This window comes from Mytilus galloprovincialis, chromosome 2, assembly GCF_965363235.1.
Source record: "Mytilus galloprovincialis chromosome 2, xbMytGall1.hap1.1, whole genome shotgun sequence".
NCBI classification, from domain to species: domain Eukaryota; kingdom Metazoa; phylum Mollusca; class Bivalvia; order Mytilida; family Mytilidae; genus Mytilus; species Mytilus galloprovincialis.
The window spans coordinates 80,536,269-80,560,507 of record NC_134839.1 but is presented as its reverse complement, the minus strand read 5'-3'; the positions used below and the strand labels follow the sequence as shown (position 1 = coordinate 80,560,507).

At 32.4% G+C, this 24,239-nt stretch overlaps 1 protein-coding gene across 1 annotated transcript in view; it reads left to right on the top strand.

Moving 5' to 3' along the window:
* Positions 1 to 23,032, top strand: part of LOC143064539 (valine--tRNA ligase-like) — a 55,711-nt gene extending 32,679 nt beyond the window's left edge. The window contains exons 19-24 of the mRNA XM_076237436.1: positions 67 to 341; positions 997 to 1,200; positions 1,544 to 1,655; positions 2,383 to 2,564; positions 15,482 to 15,616; positions 22,897 to 23,032. Coding sequence (XP_076093551.1) covers positions 67 to 341; positions 997 to 1,200; positions 1,544 to 1,655; positions 2,383 to 2,564; positions 15,482 to 15,616; positions 22,897 to 22,962 — 974 coding nt within the window. The 3' untranslated portion in view covers positions 22,963 to 23,032. The remainder of the gene's footprint in view (positions 1 to 66; positions 342 to 996; positions 1,201 to 1,543; positions 1,656 to 2,382; positions 2,565 to 15,481; positions 15,617 to 22,896) is intronic.
* The last annotated feature ends 1,207 nt before the right edge of the window (positions 23,033 to 24,239 follow it).

The window sequence follows — 24,239 nt, the reverse complement described above, 5'->3', positions numbered from 1 at the left end:
ACTATTTGTTAACATTGATTTTTTGCTTCCTGGGCTTTTACTCATACTCTTTTTATTTGTTTACAGCTCAGGAAATAAACATGAATATCACACATGTGAAGAGTAACAGACATTTCTGTAATAAGATATGGCAGGCATTTAAATTTATACAAAGCCATCTGGGAAAGGATTACAAACCAGTGGAGTCATATACTATAAATGATGAAATTGACCAATGGATTTTGAGCCGTCTCAATCACATGGTTGAGTCATGTGATACTCATTTTAAAACATATGATCTGCAAAACGTGACAAGAGCATTACATGGATTTTGGTTGAATGACTTTTGTGATGTTTATTTGGTAAGTATTTTTAAAAATTTGATTAAATTGAAAGAAAGTGAACACATACTGGTGAAGCACAACACATTGCATCAATTCAAACAAAGACTACTGTGGGTTCATTTATTTTCATAGTTACCAATTTTTCCTGTACTGAGATAAACTTGCATTTTCATAGATATTTAATTTCATGGTTTTGCCTGAGTCTGCATACATTCTTGTAGACAAATTTTAATTCGTTGTACGTTTGTATTTGTATTTATTACCAAGTTACCATGAAAATTGGTATCCAATGAATAAAAACAAAACCACAGTATGTATTGTCCTGGAAATTACTGAAAAGTTTTACACAACAAGAAAATCTCCCAACAAGATTTGGATGTAGATAATAGAAGATGTTGAACATAAGTGTATCAGACAGCAACCCTACAACAAAAACAAGCTGAAGACATCTGAAGGTGAACATAAAGTCTTCAACAGTAGACAAGTGTCTATACAGCATGCCAAGCTTTAAATCATTTGTGGGCTATAAAAGTTGTGAATAAATAAGATATTTCTTTGGTATCTGTGTTTAAAAATACAACAACATAAAATGTTAGTCCTGCAGCAAATTATTTTTTTTTTTCAGGAAAATAAACATTTATATCATCACTGTCAACTTTGCTTTAAATTTTAGGAATGTATAAAACCAGTATTTTCTAATTCATCTCTGGATACTAATCCTACAAAACAGACATTATATACATGTGTTGATACATTTCTAAGAGCTGCTAGTCCATTTATGCCTTTCCTGACAGAAGAGTTATACCAAAGATTACATATATGTAATGATGATAGAGCAGAGAGTGTCTGTATTGCTTCTTATCCAACTACGGAAGAGGTAAGATGTAAAATGTTAGTACAGTGAGAAATAAATCTGTCTCCAATAAGAGCTTACTAAAACTGATTATGCAGCAATGAAATTTAGTTATTGCAGATACACTAGTACTCTAAACATAACAAATGGACTTGAGCAGAACAAGGTTTCACAAAAGTTGACATCGAGGTTATAAGTGGATTGGTTTTAAAACATGAACACCAGAATATGAACAATGCCAATTTGGCTGTGAAATGATTGTAAATCAACTAAATCTGATTGCTGGCTTTTGAAATTATTTATGCAATGTTTTGTATTTGAAATTTAAAAGCAGGCATATACACGTTTTTGTTATATTTTTATTTAGATATCACAGAGAAGACTAGATATTGAAGAAATCATGGATGTTATAAAATCTGTTGGATCAAACGTTTTATCTGTGTCAAATGAATTCAATATAAAATTAAAGAAAATGAACGGTGAGTTATCTGCCTAGTATAATTGTAAAAGTGTGAATTGTCTTTCAAATAATCTGAAAATTTTGCCTTACTCTTTCCTTTTTATTTGTCCATAATGATAAATCATAAGTTTATAGAAAAAAAATGATATTTCCAATCAAGAGTATGTAAAAAGCTATCAGAATATTATGATATTATGTATGGAAAACAGCTATTAAAATGTACAAGGTTTATTTTTGTGTGCTTATGTGCTCATATGATTGTAGGCAAGTATGAACTTTTGATATCTTTAAGAATGCCTCATGACTGTTGTCTGCCAATCAAAATTGGTCATTCTATTGATACATACATGAGGTGAGAGTTTTTTTGCTCTATGTTGAAGGCCTCACTGTCACTTTTCTATTTGTGTGTGTTTTTGTTGTGCATGTAATGCTTTTGTGTCATGAAAAGATAGTATCTATTAGATCCCCCATAGTCTTTGTTTTCTTTTGTGTCATGAAAAGGTCCCCCATATTCTTTGTTTTCTTTTGTGTCATGAAAAGATCCCCCATATTCTTTGTTTTCTTTTGTGTCATAAAAAGATACCCCATATTCTTTGTTTTCTTTTGTGTCATGAAAAGATCCCCCATATTCTTTGTTTTCTTTTGTGTCATGAAAAGAAACCCCATATTCTTTGTTTTTCTTTTGTGTCATAAAAAGATACCCCATATTCTTTGTTTTTCTATTACATATTTATTTTGTTTTACAGTTATTGTTTTGGTTGATGATGATGAGTTTCTACAGAAATTAAAGTCTGACAACTTTCATAGAGCATTAAAGGTTATTTCAAAAACTAGTGCAATAATATTGACAAACAAAAGGGAAGCATTACCCGATGGCTGTACTATTACAAACATAAATAATGATGTACATGTCCACTGCCAGTTAAAGGTAAGTTTAAAATTGAATTGCATATATATTTCTATTATTTTGTTGTGTGTGTTTCCTGTAGTATATTTTTTAACAATTTTATTACACATGTTATATATCTATTGTCTGTGTATTGCATATGTGACTGTTTATAATGATATTGTTTGTATGCTACATGACCTCCTGGGGCCCTAATTTGGTGAATAAAAACATTCTATTCTATTCTATATTATGAAAAGGTCATATCATAAACCTCTTTTTGGTAAATAATCTGCAAATTTTTTTTTGAAATCAAGAAATTAGGAACATCAAGAACCACAGGCTTATTAAAAATAAAATTGATTGGAAGAGGAGTTGTAAATATACTTCAGAAAAACAATCAATAATGTCATAAAAAATGCTGATAATAGCCTTAAATTTTTTGATAACATGCAGATAGCGAGGAACTTGCAACATGAAGCACAAGAATTAACATCCCCATTTAAATTTATGCATCTTGCACAACAAAACAGAAACACCACTTTGGCAAGGGTTTTACTCATGGTAGAGAAAAGACTAAGAGTGACCATATATTTATTCCCCAGTCACCCTTGGTCTAAAATACTTATGCAAACTTACAACGAGGTTTAGCATTGCATTTGATCAACCTTAATTGTTCAAATGTTTTGTAATTTAGCCTGCATCTCTCTGGTCTGAACACTTTACCAGCAATGTTAAATAGCCTTTCGACAGAAACTGATGTGGTAGGTGTTCCTAGATTCTTTCTAATGTTTAAGGAAAGGGAATTTGTTGCTATTAGCTTGCCAATTCATTAAGGAGGTTTCTTACATCTCTGTGCATGGTTTAGGAATATAGTCATTCACTTTTAAATATAATTTGTAAAAATGAATAAATTACAAATTTCTCCATATTCTTTTTAACTTAACAAATATGAAACAATATGCTTGTCACAATATTAAAAATGATTCTAGTATAAAAGATGTATAATGTCTGTCTAAATATTTGCATTATTTTGCTAATTAGATAAAATACATAAAATAGTGACATTGTCCTTAGGCTGTTTTATAGGACGTTTGCGCTTTTTTACCTGTAAAACGATAGGACATTTGCGCTTTAAATTTTGATTCACCTGTATGAATTTGACTGGACACTTGCGCTTTTTACCATAATTGTCTACCTGTAATTTTAATAAGACGTTATCATTACGTAAGTAAATGTAACTTATATTCATAATTTGTCATTAGTACATCAAATGGTCAAGAATCCTTCCATGCACACTATAATGAACAGTTCTACTCGACTCATCCTACTATTTTTTTTTTTCTTTTTGAAGAGTATCATTGAACAACAGTTGGTGAATTACATTAAGATTGGTTTCATTGCTGAACAGGCAAGCCAGTCAATAATTGAGAATGAAAAACTTGATTATTTATTTGGAATGTGGGCGAAATACTAGTTAGAACAGATAACAAGAGCTAAATTTGTTCACTCCTTGGTCTTCAGATATCAAGCTAAACTGACCTGTGATGACTGCACATGTTTTTATGTCTTTATAATGTTAACTTTTAGCTGTATATAAACTTTAAAACATATATCAATGTGCTATGAAATGTGCTATGAAACGATTTTAAACTTTTAATCATAAAGAACAATATGTCTTTAACTCTTCAAGGTCAAACCTGCCGGTCCCAAACCCGGATAAAAGAGGAGGATAGTCATAAAAACCAAATATTGCAAAAGCGCAAATGTCTATTTTTAAAAAGAGCAAATGTCCTATGATTTGAAGTGCAAGTGTCCAAAATAAAAAGCGCAAATGTCCTATGAAAAAGCGCAAACGTCCCACGACGGAATATTTGACTTTTGTTTTTACGGCAGATAATTTTTATTTCTATACACTTTTTGCATAATCTAATTTGTCAACATGAATGTGTGGTAAAGCCCAGGGTTGTTTTAAACAAGGGGATATATTACTCATCAATTTAGATAAAGATCTTTCTTAAAAACTAAACAACACTAATACTGGTATATGATTCTCACAAATTTATTTTTTAATTTTGACTATTAATCAAACATTTCTGCATGTCAGGTAAACGATTTCAAAATGTAAGAATAATTTACAGGCAGATATGTGTATTAAAAAAATTGTGTACCTGAAATATTTATATTTGTGAAATAAAAATTATTTTAGGATTTTGATATTTACATTATTTCTTATCATTAAAACCATAAAAATACATCTATAGTGCCTAACAAGATTGTGTGAGTTTGACGAAATTGACCTTAAAACGATCGTATTGTCTTTTGATGTCCAAAAATAGGCAGATCGTACATATAAAGACTTTATCTAATGACTACATAAATTTGGGATTTATTATTATTATAATATTCGAATGAAACTGAAAAATGTATTTTTTTGTTAAGATAAACAATAATTTTACCTGGCGTAGCCGTGCGTAAAATGTTTTTCTGTATTTATCTTCGAAAAATGGCGTTTTTAATGGAATAGAACGTAGAACTGTAAACTTTCCCTTTTTTCTCCGTAATAGGCTATCAAAAATATTTTATCTAATGTGAATTCGGAAAATTATGTGAAAATATAAAAAAGTGGCAATTGTTACCTTTCACACCTTAAGTTTCATTGATAAAACGTAATATGGACTGGTCCAGTGTCCAGTATGCGGGTCATTTAATTTACTTTACACATTCACGCACAGTCTGATTTAATCAATATACATGTACTCGTACGAAAAGCATGAACAGTTTGAAGGTAATCAAAAAAACTTAATCCAATCAAATTGCATAAGATTCAATAACAATGTCCAGTCCAAATTATTATAAGTAATAGGGGTAAACTGGGTAGGGAGAAAATGACAGATATTTCAAGTTGATATTTATGCAATAACGAATTAAAATTTGTCGACCAAAAGTTTTGCTACAATTTCAAAAATATATCGATCTGTATTGGTATAGTTTTTGGACATTTCATTGGCGTATTCAAAGCTATAAAAAGTTTGAGCTTCAAAAGTTCACACAATTATTGACTTTATACAGAAAATTCGTCCTTGTAAAACATTTAATAGTTCACAATTGGTACGTGATTTTAAAGTAAAATTATTTCTTAAAACACTGCAAAAAATTTCATTCATATTGATAAAGTGGTATCGTCATAAAGTGCGTTGAAATGAACAGTGGTATAGCAAACATCGAATTCCCTCACAAAATGTTATCACACACTATAAATAGGATTAATTGAAAAGTAATTTAGCATTACATGCTTTTTTCATTGTAATTAATTAAGTTATTTATACATGTAATTTAAAAATTCTCAATTACATGGAAAACTGTAATGCATTGCATTTTTAATTGCCATTACATTTTTAATTACCCCATCCCTGGTCAAAAACAGTTCGAAAATTGCATGACCTTGTGCAAGGCGAAACTACATTTATTCATTTCCTTGAAATTAAAATGGCATAGTTGTTACCAGTAAATGTGTGCAGTATTGACATTGCAATAATCACCTACTTTTCTGTAGGCCATATGAAACAATCACAAGGGAGGTAATAATGTCTCTTTAATGTAAAATGTTATTTTTCGCAACAGTGAAATCCGAAATAAAGTGAATAGATGTAGTTTTCAACTGACTTTAATCAAAAGGTTGAAAACATGTGCATGATTCCCTGGTCCTAAAAATGACATTAACTTATTGTGTAGGAAGATTAGTTTTACCAATTTTTAAGGAAAAAAGTGGGTTTTTTTAAGACAAATATACAGCAAAAGCAGTCTTGATTTCTAAAATCAAGAAAATTTAATAAGTATGTGTTATTTCCTTAGGAGTAGCACATGTTATTCGGCTATATTTAAATTATGAAGAAATTATGGATGCATTATAATTAAGTACTCATTGAAGCTTTATCTAGTGAAAAAAAACACATTAATACTTCCAAAAATACGTTGGATTTAAATTGTAAAATATTAGAGTATATAAATTTTTATACGACTGCAAAAATTAAAAAAGTTTTGGTCGTATATTGGTATCACATTGGCATCGTCGTTGTCAGCGGCATCCGACGACTTTTGGTTTTCGCACTTAGTATAAGTGAATAGAAATCTATGAAATTTAAACACAAGGTTTATGACCATAAAAGGAAGGTGCAGATTGATTTTGGAAGTTTAGGTCCCAACAGTTTGGGAATTAGGGGCCAAAAAGGGCCCAAATAAGCATTTTCTTGGTTTTCCCACTATAACTTTAGTAAAAGTAAATAGAAATCAATGAAATTTTAACACAAGATTTATGAACACAAAAGGAAGGTTAGGATTGATTTTTGGATTTTTGGTCCCAACAGTTTAGGAATTAGGGGCCAAAAAAGGGCCCAAAAAAGCATTTTTCTTGGTTTTCGCACCATGACTTAAGTATAAGTAAATAGAAATCTATGAAATTTAAACACAAGGTTTATGACTATAAAAGGAAGGTTGGGATTGATTTTGGTAGTTTTGGTCCCAACAGTTTAGGAAAAAGGGGCCCAAAAGGTCCAAAATTAAACTTTGTTTGAATTCATCAAAAATTCAATAATTGGGGTTCTTTGATATGCCGAATCTAACTGCGTATGTAGATTCTTAATGTTTGGTCCCATTTTCAAATTGGTCTACATTAAGGTCCAAAGGGTCCAAAATCAAACTAAGTTTGATTTTAACAAAAGTTGAATTCTTGGGGTTCTTTGATATGCTGAATCTAAACATGTACTTAGATTTTTGATTATTGGCCCAGTTTTCAAGTTGGTCCAAATTGGGGTCCAAAATTAAATTATGTTTGATATCAACAAAAATTGAATCCTTGGGGTTCTTTGATATGCTGAATCTAAACCAGTATTTATATTTTTGATTATAGGCCCAGTTTTCAAGTTGGTCCAAATTGCGGTCCAAAATTAAACTTTGTTTGATTTCAACAAAAATTGTATATATGGGGTTCTTTGATATATGCTTAATCTAACCATGTATTTAGAGTTTTGATGTTTGGGCCCAGTTATCAGATTGGTCCACATTGAGGTCTAAAGGGTCCAAAATTGAACTTTATTTGACTTCATCAAAAATTGAATTCTTGGGGTTCTTTGATATGCTGAATCTAACCATGTATTTAGAGTTTGGATATTGGACCATAATAGGTATTGTCCAATTTAAAATTTAAAGTTTTTAAGTTTAAGTTCTTAGACCACATTCATTATGTGTCAGAAACCTGTGTTGTGTCAACTATTTAAACACAATCCACATTCAGTGCTGTATTAAGCTTGAATGTTGTGTCCATACTTGCCCCAATGTTCAGGGTTCGAACTCTGCGGTCGTATAAAGCTGCACCCTGTGGAGCATCTGGTTAGAATATAAGTAAAAAGCAACAAAAAATATCAGGATGCTCCTGAAAATCTGTTCACAAATGTTTGATTAAAAAACATATATTATTGCTGTAAAATATGTTTTTTAAAATGATATGAAGCGAAAATGGGGCTGTGGGATTAGGTTTTTTTTCAGAAGAAATCTATATTGTAACACAGAAAAAGAATCAAAACAACAATATAACATAACATAACACCATTAAACATGGTGTTGGTGTCATAATGCAAAATCATATTTTTTCATGTTTTTATGCCCCATTTATTGGCATTATGATTTCTGGTCTGTCCGTCTGTCCGTCCGTTTGTTGGTTTGTTCGTTTGTTCGTTCAGTTGTTCATCCATCCGTTCATGCGTCCCTCTTCAGGTTAAAGTTTTTGGTGGTGGTTGTTTCTGATGAAATTGATGTCCAATCAACTTGAAACTTAGTACACGTGACTTTTGATATTATCTTTCTAATTTTAATGCCAAATTAGAGATTTTACCCCATTTTCATGGTTCACTGAACATAGAAAATGATAGTGCGGATGGGGCATCCGTGTACTATGGACACATTCTTGTTTTTCATACATCAAACAAACTAAAATGATTAAGAAAGTAAAGAGTCAACTGTTGATCTCTTCACATATTCATACCCTTAAAACAGGAATATTTTCAGCAATTAAATATCATTTAAATCAATTTTTGTGGAAGGATTTTCAATAAACTCCAATTTCAAGAGGAAAAATGTGTATTTTTCAGTGTTTTCAATATATTTATAGACCTAGTTCATCAATTATAAACTGGTATGGTAGGAATGAGGTTTGAAATGTCCTCCTTCAAATAACACTAGAACACACCCGCGAAATCGCGGGCATTCAGAGCGTAGTTTAAAGTATGTAAAGTGTTGTTGGAAGAACTTAATAAAATACAGAATGACTGGAGAATTTCAGCAAAAGTATCATAAGTCATAGGTTATTGGGGACAGGAAAATGTTTTTTTACCCTCCACCTTTATTTCCAAAGTTCCCAATTTTTGGTTTTCTATCAATTTCAATATGAACATACATTTAGTATGTTATGAACATTTATTTAAGTAAGGAGCCTGTAATTCAGTGGTTGTCGTTTGTTTATGTGTTACATATTTGTTTTTCGTTCATTTTTGGTACATAAATAAGGCCGCTAGTTTTCTCGTTTGCATTGTTTTACATTGTCATTTCGGGTCTTTTGAAGCTGAGTATGCGGTATGGGCTTTGCTCTTTGTTGAAGGCCGTACGGTGACCTATAGTTGTTAATATCTGTGTCATTTTGGTCTCTTGTGGAGAGTTGTCTTAACATGGCAATCATATCACATCTTCTTTTTTTTATGTAATCAATGAATTTTGTAAAAGATTTAATGACTGGAGAATTTCAGAAAAAGTATCAAAAGTTCACATGAATAATTTTAGCGCTTATCTGTATATTATGAACATTCATTTAAGAATTGAATGCTTCTTTTTGTAAATTTATTGGGGTGTAAAAGCGTTGACCGAAGTACATTTTGTATGAAGCGCGGAAGCATTCAATACTTATAATTACATTTTTTAGCTATGCTCATGAAAACACGAATTTTATATATTTTTTTTATTTAATTCACCTGTGCACTTTATTGTTTGGCCACGTGTTATCATGAACGAAAAGTTGTATTGAGCAATGCAACTGCTTACGGAATAACACGTGATGTGTAGTTAGCCAATCAGAATAAAGTATTATAATGAAACATACATCTAATGTAATTATTACTATATAAATAAAGCGTATTTACTTTCAATTCTAAGTTTACTAATCGATCCATGGTGATCATTGATATACTATACAGACCCTCTCTATTTAATAAACTCTGTGACCGCCGTGGATAGTAAACTTGAAAATGATAGCAGATAAAATTCTAAAAATACACTTTATTCGTAGTATATGTATGTTCAAAGTATACAGAAAAACGCAAACCGGAAGTCTAATCTGACTTAAAATTTCGTACAATGACGGGACAATATCCGGATGCCTTTTTTCTCGTTTTTCTCCTAAAATAACTCAATCTGAATAATGATATGAATGGATGACAAATGCGACTATGCACTGTACCTATATGACACAGAGGCGTGTTGATTAATTTATTCTGGAAAGAAGAGAAGCGACACCAAAAATGAGGTCTTCTCGTTTAATAGTATAGATGGCAGCATTGGGGACACATAGTTCCAATTGAAATTATTTAGGAAATCAAAAATTTAAACCTTCATTTCTAGAACTACTTTGATAGTCTTTAAAAGAAGGAATGATTTATATAAGGACCTCTACAAAATGTTTTTGATGGCATCATTGGTTCTGATTGGCCAATTTTTAAATCTTCTCCTCTGAAAGTTTGAAACTAAAGTTATTTATTTTAATGGCATTTCTTATTTTTTGTTAAGATTTTGTCATAAGATGTATGTGTTAACTATAACCAAATGATTTCGTTTTCTGTATGATTTAATCATAATTTTTTTTTTAAAATAACCAAATTATTTGAGAAATATTGTTAGCATGTACATATTTTTGAACCATCAATTCACAAAACCAAACATAGAAAGTACAGTTTGAAGAAACTTTTGAAGAAACAGAATAAAATCTAATTCCAATGTTTACAATATTTCAGTCATCTAGTAACTTAGCCTGAGTATACCTTTACATTAAATATGACATTATCATAATAGTGTTTATTTAAAATAAAATTGTATTCAATGGGTATGTGTAGATTGAATTTGTAGCCCACGGAACTAGGTACTGTAGTACTATGACATCATTGGACACCTGTGAACAAATAGTATGATATGTAAAAGTCATATCATAGTAGAATTGAAGATAAAATGATAGATTTGGTTTGAATGAGACTGTTTAAATTAGATTGAATCAAAAAGTTAAAACTTGAAAGGGTTACCTATATTAAACATTAGTTGTAGTTTCTGTAAAATGAATACTGCAAATTCTGAAATTATTGCGATGGTTTTTTTTATTGCGAAAAATGTGACAGGGTTATAATTGCAATAATTTAAACTTGCATTTTGAAATTTTTTATCTGAATTTAACAGAATTTTTCTCAATATATCGCAATTTACAGTACTGTTACCAAATAAACGTAAAAACAGAAGATCTTTTTTTTTTAATGTTGGTTGTTTACAGTTTAGGACTTTTTGAAACATTCTCTTGTACAGCTTGTATCTAACAAAGTTCAGAAGTACATGTTGGTTAACTTTAATGTATTTTATTTGATAAGAGACCAAATGTTGTACATCAAAGCATTACCCATAATTTTTAAATTTCTCACTGAATATTTTGAAACTGAAAATCTGCTATGAAAACAATATCTATTAATAATTTTCTCATTAGAAAAACAAAAGTTTTCCCAATTATTCATAACATTATATCGATTTCAAATTTCATATGGATTTATGGTGTATCAACACACTTATAGATTTCAAGTTTTATTGAAAACAAGTACTTATGCAAGATATTGCTGTTGAAAGTATTTTGATGTTTCTTAGGTCTATTGAGTATTTTCTCTAGACAAACTAAACATTGAGGGTCTTAAGTCATATTTGGGATTGCAGTATTTCTCTTTAAATGTATTATATTATCATTAGTCCTTTCTATTATTTTACAAACTTTTACAAGCAGCACAGTTTTTGTAGACATAGTTTTTTTCTTATCTTTGACATTTTATGACAAGGGACAGAAATTTCAAAGTTTTGCACACTCCTCCATTCTAAAGGCTGACAGTCATGCCCATTACCTTCAATTCTTTTCAGCACATATATATGCATACAAATCCTTCATACACAATTTAGATTATTATACAGAAGGTCACTTTTAAAAATTTATTGAAATTAGGAGAAAATTAGTTGATTATGATTTCTGTAAATTCAGAAATTTATGTGAGATTTTTATTATTGCGAATAATGTGACTGGTAGAGAATCGCAATAATAAAAACTCACATTCTGACATATGAGTGATATATCTGTATGCAGCTTAACCACAAATTGCAATAATTAATTTAAAATTTTTGTCCATTTTGCAAAAATCGCAATAATTAATGCACACAATAATTTCTAAATTTATAGTATGTATGTTATCGTGAGAATAACTAATCTTCTTTGAGGTTCAGTCAAGTTTTAAAGAGAACAGATTTGTTTTATCAATGAGACTTATGTGCACCTATCTTCTTTTTAGTCATAGCAACCATAAGGGAACATGTAGGTTAGCCCAATGCCAAGTACCAACCCTAAATCCCATGAACTAAAAACTTCAGAAGATGTATATTAGAGTACTAGTACATTTGTACTCCATATAGACCCTCATAAAAGCCCCTCATCTTACCTGTATGTGTATTACCTCTTTGTAAGCAATAGATTGGATAAAGTTTATCTCAGTGTAAACATTGAGAGGATTAGGATGTTTGTACATGCCTTTTAAGGGGAGATAATTGGCTAATGTTTTACTCTTATTTGTTGACTTCTGGTTATGGTGACATTGGAATTTGACAATTAAGGAAAAGTGATTCAGTTTGTTCTGATTTAGTATGCTATTGATTTTTCTGTATGTTATTTGAATAACTTGAGACATCAATAGATTTTATCCTTATAGAAAATATCCTTTCATTTATAAAATAAAAGAATTAGATGTGTTTGTGTATGTGTATGTAATGAAAAAAAGTCAAAAGTGGTTATTTTTTGTAACCATAAACACATCTATTTCTGTATCACGAAGTAAAAAACAATTATTGGTGGCATTCTTATTTTTGATTAGAAAAACCTAGGCTACTGACTATCCTAGGCAGTAAGATAATGTCTACTTGACATAAAGAACGAAGTATAACACTGAGTCTGTCAGTTATTGTCAAAGGTTACATGTTCTCTCTCCTTTCTGCATTTACTTTGACAACAAAAGTCTTCATCAGTTTTGACAAGAGTTATGTTTTGAGTGTGTTGGGTTATAGGTGAGTGATATGTTGAAGAAGAAAGAAACTAAAGATTTTGTTTTAATTTCAAGTTCCATGATGCTGCAAGGAAGCATTTTTTTTAAGCCTAAGTAGATTCTTCTTTTTAAATTTCTTTTCACAAAGATTGCAAAGTTTTAGACATTTGTTATGTAAGTGACTTATACTCATTCATATCTTACACGTGGATGTAAAGACAGCTTGAAATAAGTTTCATAGAACATAAAATTATTACCTATATTGTCTGCAAACTATGTCAGGGAATTTGTATGCAAATAATTTTTTTCTGCACTGGAAAATTAAGCCAGTGTCCTTTCAGAAATTAAACTTGTGATTTCAAGAGTTTGGTGAGGGTCATATTTGTCCCCAATTATTAAGTCTAATGTTTCAAGATAAAAAATGTTTAAGTTGATGAAAAGACCTACGAGAAATTAGATAAAACTTTTTTTGTCCAGTTATTATTTTATAGCTTTAATTTTTACAATCCAAATAGGCCAAATATAGAGATTTTTGCAAAAAAAGGCTTAGCAATCATAGAGTGCAGGGATTTGACAAAATAAATATGCAAAACGAAAAAATGTTGAAACAAACATTATACGAAAAGATCTTTTTTGGTGACAAAAAAAATATCACGCTTTGTTTTCTGTTCATGACATTTATGAAAATTTACCAGTTTGAATTTTGTTGTGAAAAATCAAAAGGGATGTGGTTTGTGACATCATGAATTGAACGCAAATACATGAATTTTCAACAAAAGACATAAACCCTGTTCACACTATGCCCTTTCAAACTGAGGTTGACCCAAATTGGTAAATCCGAGTTAAACTTAGGTAGTGTGAATGCCTTAACCCGCGGGGTTAACTACATCATTTCTAAATGTGAATGCAAAGTGAAGTTAATGGGAGGTTGTTGCTATTGTGACGTTTGCTTAAATACGCCTTCAATGTGAATTAACTATTATGCGACGTCATATTTTGACAGACGTCTAGTTACCATATTTACTAGGTCACGAATTATATAAACCATATTAAATTAGCGACAGCAAGAGCAATATATAAGTGTATAAATCTTTCTTTTATTTAAACTGCATGTTGGCAAAAGATGAAACCTTTATCATCTCTATCGCTTTTTTGGGCGAAAATGGGTTCAATTTGGATAATGTCACTTTATTCGAAAACATTGAAAGTGTTTGATGGATTTTGATGGGGATCGAACTCCCCAAAGTGGCCAGGATTGCAGCAAAAATTAAAAAAATCAGACTTTAAAATAATGCATCTGTGATGAACAAAAAGTATGTAAATATGTATAGTGGACAGATTCAGGGTACACTATGGGCGTTAACATTTCTATTTTTGTTGAGAGGAAAAATCCCAAACCAGGTTAATTTTTATCAAGTGTGAACTAGGGTAATTGATTCAGGTTAATTAACCCGGGTTCGACCCAGTGTAGATTTTTATAGTGTGAACACAGTAATATTTTCTATTTAGTCATTGTATTAGCTATGATTCATTGGGATATTGGTCAATAAAGCCTAATTTGAAATTGTAGCTAGAAATAGGGGCCATTTTAGGGCCTAATCGAACTTGTGTTTTGTACTCATTTATATTATAAGTCTGTTGTGAAAAATTTGGTTAGAAATAGAACATGGGATTTCTGATATGAAAAAAGATTGAAATGGGATAAACACTTTCATAATCATACCAACATTTATGAATAAAGCATGAATCTGCACTTTCTAAAAACCTTCAAGTCATGTTGTTAATTGATCATACCACTGTTGCCAAATTATGATAGTAATTCTTCTGTAATTTACATCCAAGGATGTCAATTTGGTAATGGCATTGGTGTGACATGTGTATAGGAGAGGTCGATGGGCACAAAGAATACAAATATTAGGAGTAAACACTAAACAGCAAGGGATTTCTGTTTGATCAAATTGATTATTGTACTGACAAAGTGAAAGGATTTTGTCCCCGGTTTTCATACTTGTTTTTGGAATTATGGGTGGGACATAATTGTCACTATTCTTACCCAAATCATAATCTTTTATAACAGAAAATGTGTAAAGAAATTAACCTGTCACTTTGTAACTTTTATCAATTTTGATAGCAAAAGACATGTATTGTTGTCCTGACAAATTTTTAATAATTTATAACTCCAGTATTAGTCAATAGGGACAGACAGATAAGCAGAGTTCTAGTATTATATCAATATTTTAGATGTTATGTTTTTTAATGTCATGTTTATCTCTCTTTTTCAATCAGAAAATTTAATATAACAGAGTAGAACTACCATTATCATGATATAAATAATTAAAAGTACATTTCTCTCAGGTTTTAAAATTAACGATTCATCACTTTTAAAGTTCAATTAAATCTCAAATCTATGCATGATTCCAGAAAAATAGAGCAAACACTGTTAAATTACCTTTTATATAGAGTTATTTCAGACCATATGGATTTTTTTTACAATTTTGTTTTTTGTTTTACATGTAACAGGATGTATTAGATCTTACATATCATATTGTTTCAGTTAACAATTTGTTTTAATTGTTCTTTATGTTACAGGACATAATAGACCCAGCTGTAGAGGTTTCAAAACTAAAAGAAAAAATAAAGAAAGTTGAAAAGAAAATAGAAAAGTTGACAAAGAGCAAAAGCAGTAGAAAATATGAAAATTCTGTTAAAGTAAAGGATGAAAAGGTAAATGGACTTTAAGTATAGAAGTATTTTCACCCTACGGCCATAAGTAAAAAGATAACCTTCAGTAATGAGGTTACATGTGATTTCTAGGGATCTCTATGGCCTTCAATAATGAGATTACAGGCGATTTCTAGGGATCTCTATGGCCTTCAATAATGAGATTACAGGTGATTTTTATGAATCTCTATGGCCTTCAGTTATGAGATTACATGTGGTTTCTAGGGATCACTATGGCCTTCAATAATGAGATTACAGGTGATTTTTGTCGAGCCTGCAACTTTTGTTGCAGATAGCTCGACATAGGGATAGTGATCCGGCGGCGGCGGCGGCGGCGGTGTTAGCTCACTTCTTAAAAGCTTTATATTTCAGAAGGTGGAAGACCTGGATGCTTCATACTTTGTATATAGATGCTTCATGTTACGAAGTTTCCGTCAGTCACATGTCCAATGTCCTTGACCTCATTTTCATGGTTCAGTGACCACTTGAAAAAAAAGTTCAAATTTTTTGTAATGTTGAATTCTCTCTTATTATAAGTAATAGGATAACTATATTTGGTATGTGCGTACCTTGCAAGGTCCTCATGTCTGTCAGACAGTTTTCACTTGACCTCGACCTCATTTCATGGATCAGTGATCAAGGTTAAGTTTTGGTGGTCAAGTCCATATCTCAGATACTATAAGCAATAGGGCTAGTATATTCGGTGTATGGAAGGACTGTAAGGTATACATGTCCAACTGGCAGGTGTCATCTGACCTTGACCTCATTTTCATGGTTCAGTGGTTATAGTTAAATTTTTGTGTTTTGGTCTGTTTTTTGTCGAGCCTGCAACTTTTGTTGCAGAAAGCTCGACATAGGGATAGTGATCCGGCGGCGGCGGCGGCTACGGCGGCGGTGTTAGCTAACTTCTTAAAAGCTTTATATTTTAGAAGGTGGAAGACCTGGATGCTTCATACTTTGTATATAGATGCTTCATGTTACGAAGTTTCGGTCAGTCACATGTCCAATGTCCTTGACCTCATTTTCATGGTTCAGTGACCACTTGAAAAAAAAGTTCAGATTTTTTGTAATGATGAATTCTCTCTTATTATAAGTAATAGGATAACTATATTTGATATGTGCGTACCTTGCAAGGTCCTCATGTCTGTCAGACAGTTTTCACTTGACCTCAACCTCATTTCATGGATCAGTGAACAAGGTTAAGTTTTGGTGGTCAAGTCCATATCTCAGATACTATAAGCAATAGGGCTTGTATATTCGGTGTATGGAAGGACTGTAAGGTGTACATGTCCAACTGGCAGGTGTCATCTGACCTTGACCTCATTTTCATGGTTCAGTGGTTATAGTTAAATTTTTGTGTTTTGGTCTGTTTTTTTTCATACTATATGCAATAGGTCTACTGTATTTGTTGTATGGAATGATTGTAAAGTGTACATGTCTAGCGGGCAGATGTCATGTGACTTTGACCTCATTTTCATGGTTCAGTGGTTATAGTTAAATTTTTGTGTTTTGGTCTGTTTTTTTCATACTATATGCAATGGGTCTACTATATTTGTTGTATGGAATGATTGTAAGGTGTACATGTCTAGCGGGCAGATGTCATGTGACCTTGACCTCATTTTCATGGTTCAGTGGTCAAAGTTAAGTTTTTAAGTTTTGGTCTATTTATCTAATACTATATGCCATAGGTCAACTATATTTGGTGTATGGAAATATTTTATGATCTTTATGTCAGTAGCGCAGGTTTCTTTTGACCATGACCTCATTTTCACGGTTCATTGCACAGTGTTAATTTTTTGTGTTTTGGTCTATTTTTCTTAAACTATAAGTAATAGGTCAACTATATATGTTGTATAGAAGCATAGTTAGCTGTACATGTCTGCCTGGCATGGTTTATCTGACCTTGACCTCATTTTCATGGTTCATTGGTCTTTGTTTAGTTATCTTGGTTAATGTTAAGTTTATGAGACAGTTGTAATAAAGCTTTATACTTAAGACTATCAACATAATATCAATGATTAGTATAGAAGGCGAGACATTTCAGCGTGTGCACTCTTGTCTCATACTATATGCAATAGGTCTACTATATTTGTTGTATGGAATGATGGTAAGGTGTACATGTCTAGCGGGCAGATGCCATGTGACCTTGACCTCATTTTCATGGTTCAGTGGTCAAAGTTAAGTTTTTGAGTTTTTGGTCTTTTTATCTTATACTGTATGCCATAGGTCAACTATATTTGGTGTATGGAAATATTTTATGATCTTTATGTCAGTCGCGCAGGTTTTATTTGACGGTGACCTCATTTTCACGGTTCATTGCACAGTGTTAAGTTTTTGTGTTTTGGTCTATTTTTCTTAAACTATAAGTAATGGGTCAACTATATATGTTGTATAGAAGCATTGTTAGCTGTACATGTCTGCCTGGCATGGTTCATCTGACCTTGACCTCATTTTCAAGGTTCATTGGTCTTTGTTTAGTTATCTTGGTTAATGTTAAGTTTATGAGACAGTTGTAATAAAACTAAGCTTTATACTTAGGACTATCAACATAATATCAATGATTAGTATAGAAGGCGAGACATTTCAGCGTGTGCACTCTTGTTAGGGATCTCTATGACCTTCAGCAATGAGATTACAGGTGATTTCTAGGGATCTCTACATGTATGACCTTCACTATGAGATTACAGGTGATTTTTATGCAGTTAAGCTGCATGATGCGAGCACCCTAGATTTGTGTTCTACCCAATAAATCCTGAAATACTTGCCATTGTTATTATCTAGCTTGTTACTATGTTATATATAACTAATTGAACACTTTTTTAATACTTTTTATTCTGGATTACAAAAAAAATGACCAGAAAAACCTTAAATGATCGTCGATTTATCCAAAAGTTTTAAAGTTACACATAGGAAGTAGTGCTTATTAAAAATCCTTGTGTAGTTCATTATGACTTGTGCTTTTAGCTAAGATGTCAAAGAACAATTGTATGAAATATTTAATCGCCGAAAATCTCTTAAGACAAGCAGTTTAGATTTCCCAAATGACAAAAGTCGTAGGAATATTATTTGTCATCAATACGTAGTACAACTACGTCAGTAGTCTATTATATAATTCAACTGTTCATGCTGTTGGCGGCAATTTCAAATTAGAAAAAGAAATTTTCGTAGCTTTTCAATTTGGAGGCAGGTGTGCAAATTAGCAGTGGTCCGAGACCTTCCACTTTTGCAAGCGGAATTTCGACTAGGATAGTTGGTTTCTAGCTACGCCCGACGTAGTCGCCTTACATTTGAAAGAAAATAAGAATTTACTTTGCAAACCTTTTCACCATGTTCACCAAAGTCTCCAATTAAACGAGCTAAAAACTTATTTTTATCATTAATATTCATGACGGCGATGTTCATTTTGTTCAACCGCTAGCTTTATACAGAAAATCGCCGACAAATATTGTATAAATTCGAGTAAAATCGTATCTGATTGACAAAAACAACATTGTAAACACATAACAATGGCGGCCGTGAAGACAAAATTTTACAAAATCGGATCCGATTCCGGGAGCGGATAAGGGTAATTCCGGGTTTGACGATCATTTACAAAATAAATCTAAGCAGTTGAAAAATACATCTATGCATGGTAAATGAATATAAACACTAGTATTGTAAACCAAAAGATATATGTAAAAGAAAGAAAAAGCAGAAAAATATTTTATTCAGAAACTAAAAATTACTTTTTGATAAATTTTAATTTAAAAATCCAATACAACGTGCCAGCTGGGAACAGTATATCTAACAATATACATGTTCATGGTCACAGTCTAAATTTTCTTTATAAATGATAAATGATGATAATGCATGCGAGATGCTTTTAAAGTGTAAACATATTACTGCGATTTCGAGGGGTTATTTGTTTTTTCTCAATTTTGAAGGGTCAATTAAAGTAGCTGAAAGTTTCATTCTTTATTTTCACAAATAATGCAACTATATTATATATACCTTAATGTAAGTAAATCATATGATACATAGGTGGCATTCTTTGGGCCACTCTACCCCTCCTGTTTGATAACTTGGAAACGGTCGAGCTCCCCACCTCTAAACCATATGAGGGGCAGATCCAGGATTTTAGGTTAGGAGGGGCGCAAACTTAAATTTTCGCCGAGCAGAGCGAGGCTAAAAAAAATTAAGGTAAAATTATCGGAATTTTCTTTATTAAGCTGAGAACAACCCATGCTTTGCAAATTTAATGGGGGGTGCAAGCCCGCAACCCTCCCCCGTCTGAATCCGCCCCTGCATATATTCAAGTATAGGACAATATAATAAATAAAAAATGAAATATAGGGGGAGTCCCTGGAGTTACCCCACCCCCTCCTGTTTGAGAACTTGGAAACGGTCAGGATCCACACCTCTTAACCATATATATTCATGTTTGTGACAATATGAAAAATCAAATGAAATATAGGAAGAGTCGCTAGGGGTCACCCCACCCCTCCTGTTTTAGAATTTAAAAATGGTCGAGATCCCCATCCCTAAACCATATATATTCATGTATGGGACAATATAACAAATCAGATGAAAGATAGGGGGAGTCCCTGAGGTCACTGTTCACCCTCCTGTTTGAGAACTTGGAAATGGTCAAGATCCTTACCCCTAAACCATATATACTCATGCATGGGACAATATAACAAATCAAATGAAATATAAGGGAAGTCCCTGTGGTCATCCCAACCCTCCTGTTTGAGAACTTGGAAACGGTCGAGATCCCCACACCAAAACAATATATATTCATGTATGGATCAATATAACTAATTAAATGAAATATAGGGGGAGTCCCTTGGGTCACCCTACCCTTCCTATTTGAGAACTTGGAAACCAATGAGATCCCCACCCCTAAACCATATATATTCATGTATGGGACAATATAACAAATAAAATGAAATGTAGGGGAAGTCCCTAGGGTCACCCTACCCCCAGTGGCAGATCCAGAAATTTTCATAAGTGGGGCCCACTGACTGACCTAAGAGGGGCCCGCTCCAGTCACGCTTCAGTGATTCCCTATATAAGCAACCAAATTTTTTCCCAAAAAGGGGGCCTGGCCCCCTGCCCCCTAAATCCTCTGCCTACCCCTACCTGTTTGAGAACTTGAAAACCGTTGAGATCCCCACCCCTAAATTATATATATTCATATGTATGTGACAAAATAACAAATCATTTACATTTACTATGGGCAAGTCAGTCAGACCTCATCTTTGATCCCTGTTGTAGTGAACATTTGTCTGATTCGTGTCTCATAACTTTTGTACTATAGAACACAAACTCAGTTTTCTTTCCAGGGAAACCAGTCCATTCATACTATTACATGTTCATACTATGTCAAATTGAACTTCTAGCAGTCAAATAAAACCAAGGTTAACTACCAAGTAGAACACCTGCAATCATTGGGAACTTGTACCACTGCAGACTCACCATAAAAAATATACATTGATATATGTTTGCTTTTGAAACCTTGATAACATATAAATTATTTGCCTTAATAAATAAATCATTAGATAAACATGAATGTACTATATATGAATGTTTAATGTTGAGGCAACATTGCCACAGTTTTCATAATTACGGTTGCCTTGGTTTTTGGTTAACTGCCATCAGCGCTTACAGCGCTTTGATTAGGGATCTCTATGACCTTCACTAATGAGATTACAGGTGATTTCTAGGGATCTCTATTGCCTTCAATGATGAGATTATAGGTGATTTCTAGGGATCTCTATGGCCTTCAGTAATGAGATTACATGTGATTATAAGGGATCTCTATGGCCTTCGGCAATGAGGTTACATGTGATTTCTAAGGATCTCTATTGCCTTCAATGATGAGATTACAGGTGATTTCTAGGGATCTCTATGGCCTTCAATAATGAGATTACAGGCGATTTGTAAGGATCTCTATTGCCTTCAATGATGAGATTACAGGTGATTTCTATGGATCTCTATGACCTTCAGTAATGAGATTACAGGTGATTTCTAAGGATCTCTATTGCCTTCAATGATGAGATTACAGGTGATTTTTAAGGATCTCTATTGCCTTTAATGATGAGATTACAGGTGATTTCTAGGGATGTCTATGGCCTTCAATAATGAGATTACAGGCGATTTCTAGGGATTCCTATGGCCTTCAGTAATGAGATTACATGTGATTTCTAAGGATCTCTATTGCCTTCAATGATGAGATTACAGGTGATTTCTAGGGATCTCTATGGCCTTCAATAATGAGATTACAGGTGATTTCTAGGGATCCCTATGACCTTCAGTAAAAGGCTTACATGGGATTTCAAGGGATTGGTCTATGCCATGCCATAATGAGTTTACAGGTTATGTCAGGGATTATCTATATGGCCTTCAGTAATGGGACTACATGTGATTTTAAGGGACCTTCCTATTGCCTTCAGTAAAGGGCTTACATAGGATTTCAAGGAATCTCTCTATGCCATGTAGTAAAAAGCCTTCAGGTTATCTATAAGGATATCTTTATGGCTTTCAGTCATCCCTAAGTAAGTTTTACAGATGCCATCACGAGTCGGCTTACCATTATGAAATATCTGTTTCACTCATGATAGCTGATATGTTCCTGATGTAGTAACTACAATTTTATCCCTTTTGTCATGAAGGTATCCTACCCAATTACTTTAATTACTGGGTTTTCACTTATATGAGTAACACACTCATGTGGAGCAGGATCTTCCTACCCTGCCTGAGAACCTGTGATAACCCCTAGTAACACACTGGGCCTCATGTGGAGCAGGATCTTCCTACCCTGCCTGAGAACCTATGATAACCCCTAGTTTTGTTGGGGTTCGTGTACCTCAGTTTTTAGTTTTCTATGATGTGTTTTGTGTCCTATTGTTTGTTTGTTGGTCTTTTTCTTTTCTAGCCATGGTGTTGTCAGATTATTTTCCACTTATGAGTTTGAATGTCCATCTGGTTTATTTCACCTCTTTTTTATACTAGTGTCCACTATCAAGTTAATACTGTGCTCTATTGAAAGGTACTTTGGGAATTTATATGACTTCAAAGATTTACAATGTGACATATTTGTGAGCACTAAGGTTATTTTCAAATTTGCGCAATGGTACATTTAAAAAATGTCATTGATGTACTGAGTATATATATCAAACAAAAAGAAATTTATTATATCTTGTTATAACCGTATTAATAAATCAATAAGGTAATAGTATTATAGGGCATTAGTTTGATTTACAAGCTGAATTTTACTGATAATATTAATTTGTTTATTTCAGACAGAAGAACTACAAAAACAGATAAAAACAATTCTGAATAGGATAAAGCAAATTGAGGATTTGTGACAAAAAAGTTATTAGATTTATTTGATCATTTTTTAATGAGGAATTTAAAAAAATAAATTATCTTAAGTGATTGCGTTTTTTTACATGTAATTTGAATGTACTTGACATACTTGCTATGGCTGTTTGTCACCACAGTAAGAAGTTTTAATGTCTATTATGTGTCAATGGTAAATCATCGTTTAGATGATGAGTAAACATTTATAAGACTTCCATCAAAACAGCAATTAAACCAGAACTATATGGTCAGTAAGGCAAACTCGATATGTTAGTCACCATTAAACACTAGCTAGTTCTCAATCAGCAATCATAACAATAAGCAATTCTAGCCAATAACACATTTCATGATTTTTTATGGAGCCTTCATTCTTCCTCAAAAAGTCAACCAACTATAACTAAATGCATAATTGATCTGTAGGTCATCATTATACTGGCCTACTACTATAAAATTAACACTATACCCTTTGATGTTACTTTGTGGTTAGGGTGTAAAAAACATACAGTCCAAACTAATATGACATGTAACTGTGTGGTCTTAAATCCATATTAGTTGTGAAAAAAAAGATACCAGGTCTAAAATTGTGTATGCTATTGCTAGATCCATTTTTTCTTAGACATCCGACTCATCAGTGACAATTGATCAAAACAGAGCTAAGGTCTTACTTTGACAACAGCCATTCCCTATGGGTGCAATGACAAAATTGATGGTGTAGGTATTTTGTCTAGTCCTAGGTGTAGTACCGTCAATACATTACAATTGTTTAATACTTCTGCTCGACGAAATAGAAGTCATGGTCACAGAAAATATATACCACCTGCTGTACACACCGTGACAATTGATAGTCTGTTAACGTCTGTTCAAAAACCTTTTGGAATTCATCATATCAGAACTAAATTATACTCCATTCCATTGTCAAAACTTTCTTTACTATTTCAAGAAGCCCAAAATACTTCCGTTACTGATTCTCGTTCTGTTTTGCATAGACTAGTTGCAATAATCATGGACATTGCTAACCATAGACTATTCAAACCTGTATCGACTACATCCAATAATGAGGAACAACGTTATTTTTTAAGGTAGAATTCGCCAATAAAGGTTTAGATGCTGTAAATATTAGCAATATTTCCATAAAAAATCTGTACAAAAAACCATACCTGATTACTTCAAAAATAAAGCTACACCTGTTATTTCTTATACTTACACCAAGTCTATTGCATCCACGATTTTCAACCACAAGAGAGTTTTAGAGGCCTTTAATCAAAGATACGAAATCCAAGCC